Source organism: Sarcophilus harrisii, chromosome 6 (genome assembly GCF_902635505.1).
Source record: "Sarcophilus harrisii chromosome 6, mSarHar1.11, whole genome shotgun sequence".
Classification (NCBI taxonomy): Eukaryota; Metazoa; Chordata; class Mammalia; order Dasyuromorphia; family Dasyuridae; genus Sarcophilus; species Sarcophilus harrisii.
Genome location: NC_045431.1, coordinates 77,966,705 through 77,973,376, shown reverse-complemented (window position 1 = coordinate 77,973,376; position 6,672 = coordinate 77,966,705). Strand labels below are relative to the sequence as shown.

General features: G+C 31.7%; 1 protein-coding gene across 1 annotated transcript; it reads left to right on the top strand.

The window, feature by feature from the left end:
• The first annotated feature begins 385 nt into the window (after positions 1-385).
• Positions 386-2,471, top strand: TIGD4 (tigger transposable element derived 4). Its single transcript, XM_003773135.2, has one exon. The coding sequence runs from the start codon at positions 774-776 to the stop codon at positions 2,307-2,309; it is 1,536 nt and encodes a 511-aa protein (XP_003773183.1). The 5' UTR covers positions 386-773; the 3' UTR covers positions 2,310-2,471.
• The last annotated feature ends 4,201 nt before the right edge of the window (positions 2,472-6,672 follow it).

Below are 6,672 nucleotides of genomic sequence, written 5' to 3'. Positions count from 1 at the left end.
GGTTTGTTTGTGTTGTGTATATAAAGTGCTTATTCATATTGACTGTGAGAACTTAACTTGCTGTGGATCCAGAGGACTTTCAAAGAGAAAACTTGTAAGGAGTTAACATTTTCTCTAAAAGCTCTAGGTTTATTTCCAGAAAATCTCTGAAATTTTTTAAAAGTTATAATTATTTGGGATAAGGCAATCTTTTAACATTGCTCCTTCTTTCTTATAGTGGCAAGAGACTGAGGAAGATACACAGAGATGCAATAATCTCAGAGGGATTCTGCTCCTTTCTCAACTCTGGAGAAATAAGGAAAATTAACTTTTTTTCATAATAATAATTTTGTTTACAAAATGCTTTCCCCTTTATTTCTGATCTGTTCTAAGGAGACCAATTAAAAAGAAGCGTGAATGTATTAAAATGTCTTTAAAGGACTGATGCTCCAGAAATATATCGGCAAGCTCAGACATGTCTAACATAATGATATTTCTATTTTTGTTTGACTTGTGGAACTTAGTTTGAACTAAAAATTGAGCTACAGATCAGCTGGAGAAGACCTGTTTCCTCAGAAATTTGCTAGTTTAATTACAATTTTTAAAAGTAAACTCAAGGAACTTCAATTAGAAGTTTTGATATTAATCCCTTGGAGTATCTATATGACTACCTGAATATTTTAGTTACCTTTCAGCTTTTGCAGTTGTGGAAGAACAGACTGCATCAGACTTAAAAAAAAAAAAACAGATAAAAGGAAGCAAAAAAAGAAATCTCTTCAGAAACTTTGAATGAGATGGCAGAGGCTTCAGTGGATCCCTTAACTCTCCCTGTAGTAAGGAAAAAGAAGAGTTTGTCTATTGAAGAAAAGATTGACATCATAAACGCAGTAGAAACTGGTAAGAAAAAAGCCGAGATTGCAGCCAAATATGGAATAAAGAAAAATTCACTGTCTTCAATTATGAAGAATAAAAACAAGATTCTTGAAGCCTTTGAATCGTTAAGATTTGATCCCAAAAGAAAAAGACTTAGAACTGCTTTTTACACAGATCTGGAGGAGGCATTAATGAGATGGTATCGAATCTCCCAGTGTTTAAATGTACCAGTTAATGGTCCAATGTTGCGTCTCAAAGCTAATGATTTTGCTCAGAAACTAGGACATAATGATTTTAAGTGCAGTAATGGTTGGCTAGACCGCTTTAAATCAAGATATGGTTTAGTGTTCAGATCTCAGCCAGTGGAAACTACAATAGTTTCAATAGATGCTGAGACTGCCTGGTCTCAAAATGTGCTTCTGTGTTATTTAAATGATTATCACTCCAAGGATATATTTAACCTAAAAGAGACTGGATTGCTCTATAGAATGTTGCCTACTAATACTTTTGCATTTAAGGGGGAAGCATGTTCAGTTGGAAAACTGTGCAAAGAAAGGATAACTCTGGTGGTCGGGGCAAATATGGATGGTTCAGAAAAGCTTCCTTTGCTTATTATTGGGAAAAATAAAAACCCACATTGTTTTAAAAATGTAAAGTCACTGCCTGTAGATTATGAAGCAAACAGAATGGCATGGATGACCTCAGAAATCTTTGAACAATGGATGCAAAAGCTTGATGAAAAATTTCAAGCCCAGAAAAGGCAAGTTGTAATTTTTCTTGATTCTTTACCAGCACATCCAGAAGTAAAGATTCTAAAGTCCATTCAACTAGTTTTTTTCCCTTCATCTTTATCTTCCAAATTTGTAGCTATGAATCAAGGTGTTATTAAAACCCTTAAGATCAAATATCGATTCTGTCTTGTCAAGAAATTTTTTGATTCTGTTGAAAGCAGCAAAGAATTTACTTTCTCTCTGCTAGATGCAGTTGATATGTTGCATCTGTGTTGGAGGACTGTAACCCCAGAAACTATTGTGGAGAGCTTTGAAAAAGCAGGATTCAAATCACAACAGGGACAAAGTGGAAAGACAAATGTGGAGACTGAAAATGGCTTAGATTTAGGTACTTATGCTCTACCTTCAGGAGTAGAATTTCCCGAAGGTTTATCTCTGGAAGAATATGCTTCCTTGGATGAAGATTTGGTGACATGTGAAACAGCTTCAGATAGTGAGGTGGCAAAAAGCAAAGAAGGTAAAACGAATGAAATTGACCGCTATACTTCTGATGAAGAGGAAGAAGATGGGGCTCCAGAAGCTGAACTACCTTTACCATCAAAAAAGGAGGCAGTGGCAGCTTTAGAAACCCTTAAAAAATTTCTCAGAAGTCAGGAAATTAATAGCACACTTCATGATTCTTTAGCAGATCTTGAAAATTTTATTCAGTGTTTGGCATTTAAGTAATTATTCAAAGTAAGTTACCTAAAGAGTAATAGACTGTTTTCTGATTTGATACTAAAATTTTAGGAATATAAATGGAAAGTATACTAGGCTTGGTAAAAACAAAAATGAAAATCAGATCTTTGTAGGAACTTGTGATTTAAATGGAAAAGCCTTTCATTTGGGTTGCAAAGCTTCCTGGATAAAATGAATTTTAAAAATGCCAATTATGTGTGATTGTTAAGTAAAGGAAAAACTTAAATTTCAACCCAACAATTTAAGTTGGGGATATTTTCTCTAGGTTTTTTTCTTGGAAAATATAGCTAACATTCTCCCAAGTAAGGGTAACTACAGATTGAGTTGATGTCATTGATGTTTCTTTTCAGAAGTTCAGGTTAAGTTCTTTAAACTCATCTCTGTTGAGGAAATCAGTAACTGAAGGGAACAGAAGCCCATCTTCAAAACTTCTTATGAACAAAAAGTGTACATTATAGAAGTGATGAATATTATAGATTAGTAAATTCTTGTAGTAATATGTGTGTTATAATAGAATTTCTATGAAGTAGGAAACTTTGTCTTAGTTACTGACCTCTTTCGATTATCTAATGAAACTCAGATAGTTTTTTTGGCTTATCATGTAACCTGATTTTTTTCCCTTGGGACTTCTGATTTATTTAATTTTTAAATAATTATGAAAAGCAACAATTCATTTTCTTGTGACAATAAAATATACAAAGTGAGAACAGCTTTGTACCATCATATATATATATATATATATATATATATATATATATATACACCCATACACACATGCATATATATTATGACATTACTTAAAGTGTAATTTGTAAATAAAGGGTCAAAAGAAGGATTGAGACACCACAGTATTTTTTTGATATCTCTAACTAGTAGCTGAGATAGATCTTTCCAAACTGCTTTTTAAAAATCTGTATTAAATATAAATGTAACAAATTATACAGTATCTGCATATCTGTCAAATTGTTATGGAATTTATAAACTTAAAATGCGTTTTCAATAGTGCTAAATTTATGAAATTTACATGACACATTTTTATTTATTAAAGAGTTTTCACATGCTATTAAATATTTCTCTAATTTTGCCAGTACTTGCTTTTTTAGTCTAATCAATTTAGTTTTTTTATTTTGATGAAAAATGTATTTAAAATATTTGAGTATCTTATTAGCTATATTTTTATCAAATCACTTTGATATGCAAATCTTAACATATTTGTTTAAATTTTCCTTTGGAATAGTGATATTTATGCTGATCACTTTTATTATATTAAAGGATTTTATAGCATTCATAAAATATGGTCTTAAAAGTACATGATGAGGTAATGGAAATCACTATGCTTACAGAATTCTAGTTGAATTTCATTTACTCTTACTGTGTATTGAAATATTTTTCACTGTTCATTTTAAAAAAATTACCCTTGTCTATCTGGCCAATATATATAAAGTTAATTTGCAGAAACCTGTCCAGAAAAATGGAAGTTTATGTTTAGAATTTTTTATTTTGCTCATTCAAGTCTGATTGCAGGAAATAAACTGTTTGTGCAATATTGATTTGTTATTCTTTCAATATTCAGTAGTCCAGCATTAACTTAGCAGGATTAAGAGGAGACTTTTTTTTTTAATGAGAAAATTAGTAATTATATTTCTTAAAGATTTTTACAAATGAGTATAACTTGAGCATTCACATTCACATTTGGATCTGATACTAATGGTCCATCAATTTATGGCAACAATGATCCACTAAGTGTAAGAATAGTATTTAAATAATCATATACTGTCTTTGCCCTTGAAATATGTAAGCTGTCAGCCAGCTCTCTGTGGCCTTGTGGTAGTCAGTGTGTAAATCAGAAAAATTATTTGTTTTATTTGTGCATTCAATTGAAAAACCATTTATTAAGGTGCCAAAAATATAAATATAGAAAGGGGGAAAGCCCCTGTCCTAAAAGGTCTTATATTACCATAAAATTGAAAGGGACATTATGATGGCACATGGTCTACCTGATGACATTATTCTAGACTTAGTCATATAATTTTGTTTTTTATTGTCTTTGTGACTAATACAATAAGACAATATCTGTTTTTAAAGTTTTATTCTGACTCCTGAAGGTTCATCCTTATTTTCCTGGGGTGGAAGTCTAAAATTATAAGACATTATAAAATAAGACATGAATATTGGAAAATGAAGGGCAGCTAGATGGCACAGTAGGGCCGCTAGATGGTGCCATAGTGCACAGAACAAGGCCCTGAAGTCAGGAAGATTTTCATCTTCTTGAGTTCAAATTCAGCCTCAAACATTTAGTAGTTATATAACCTTGGTAACTTTAGACTTAACTCTATTTTCCTCAACTTCCTCATCTGTGAAATGAATTGGAGAAGAAATGGCACACCACTCCAGCATTTCTGCCAAGAAAACCCCAAAATGGGTCATGAAGAGTCAGACATAACTTTGAAAAGAGAATGAGTTTAGAGAATGACTAAAGCTTTAATACTGGATGTGATACTAGAAAAAGCATTGGATTTGGAGTTAGAAAACCTTAATTCAAAGCCAGCTTTTCCATTTACTTCCTGTGATGTCATTAATTCTTTCTGGGTCTCTGCTCTATATGGAAAGGGTTAAGCTAGATAATCTTTCCAATTCTAAATCCTATGGGAAAATAAAAATACTTGATATTCTGCATAATCCTATAGGGTTCATAAAATGGGAAACAGAACCTAAATATTGGAAGAGATCTCAGAAGTCCAATTTTTACTTCATTCAAAATTCTTCTTACAACTTTTCCAACATGAATGACCATTCTAGTTGGGGTGCATATCATAGTCAGGAAGTTGAGGGTTTTTTGTTTTTTAATCAAAATATCATATTGACTTATGTTGAACTTATTAAAATCTCATTTTGAGGCCACCAAAAAAAAGGCCAGATATTTTTCACAAAATCTCAGCTCTCTTTTTCTGTATATAGATGCATACACATATACATATATAATCTCTATAAGTATGGGGATATATATATGTACATGTATACATGTATATATATATATATATATATGTGTATGTATGCGTGTGTACATGTGTATATTATATCTAAAGTTTGTGATTATATTTATTTCTGTTAAATTTCTTCATAAATTTGGTCCACACAATAGAACAGTAATGAATTGAACCAGCTACAACCAGCGAAAGAATTCTGGGAAATGAGTATGAACCACTACATAGAATTCCCAGTCCCTCTATTTTTGTCCTCCTGCATTTTTAATTTCCTTCACATATTAATTGTACACTATTTTAAAATCTGATTCTTTTTGTACAGCAAAATAACTGTATGGACATGTATACATATATTGTATTTAACATATACTTTAACATATTTAACATGTATTGGTCAACCTGCCATCTGGGGGAGAGGGTGGGGGGACAGAGGGGAAAAGTTGGAATAAAAGGTCTTGCAATTGTCAATGCTGAAAAATTACCCATGCATATATCTTGTAAATAAAAAGCTATAATAAAAAAAAATAAATTTGGTCCATTGTTCTAAATCGAAAAGGCCATGGTAGATCTTGATAATGTCACATAATGAGCTAGGTATCATGCTGATACTTAGTATCTGAACTTAGTATCACTATAGATCTTATAAGTACACCCTCTGTGCCTCACTAAAGTAATGAACAAAAATGTTGAACAGCAAAACATTATAGGCAGATCTCCAGGGCACTATACTAAAAAGCTTCACTATTCTCCTGTTCAGTTATTCAACTAGTTTTGAATCTAAATAACCATACTCTCATACCTCTCTTTGTCTTGTCCAGTATGGTGGTAATCAACCGATAAATGTACTAAGTGCCTAATATGTTCCAGGCACTAAGTGTTAAGGACACAAAAAGAGGCAAGGGACAGTCCCTCCCCTCAAAGGAATTCACAATTTAATAGAGACAACAGGTTAACAAATGTAAAGGAACCAGCTGTATACAGGAGAAATAGGAAATAGCTAAGAGGCAAATCAGTTCCATTTGTTCAAAAATGAGGAGAACTAGCTACACCCAGAGAAAGAACTCTGGGAAATGAATATTATTAAAATAAATATTAATTGTCAATAGTATTTTATTTTTCCAAATACATGTAAAATAGTTTTCAGCCTTCATTTTTGTAACTCTGTATTTCTTCTTCTCTCCCTTAACTCCTCACTCTCCAAGACAGCAAACAATCTTCTATAGCTTGAATATGTGCTATTGTTTTACTTTTTTTATTATAGCTTTTTATTTACAAGATATATGCATAGGTAATTTTTCAGCATTGACTCTTTTTTTTTCTTTTTTTTTTTATTAATTTCTTTTTTTTTTTATTAAATAACTTTTTAT

What these genes read in the sequence shown, in the direction of transcription:
- TIGD4 (XM_003773135.2), top strand. Translation starts at nt 774, where the DNA reads ATGGCAGAGGCTTCAGTGGATCCCTTAACTCTCCCTGTAGTAAGGAAA.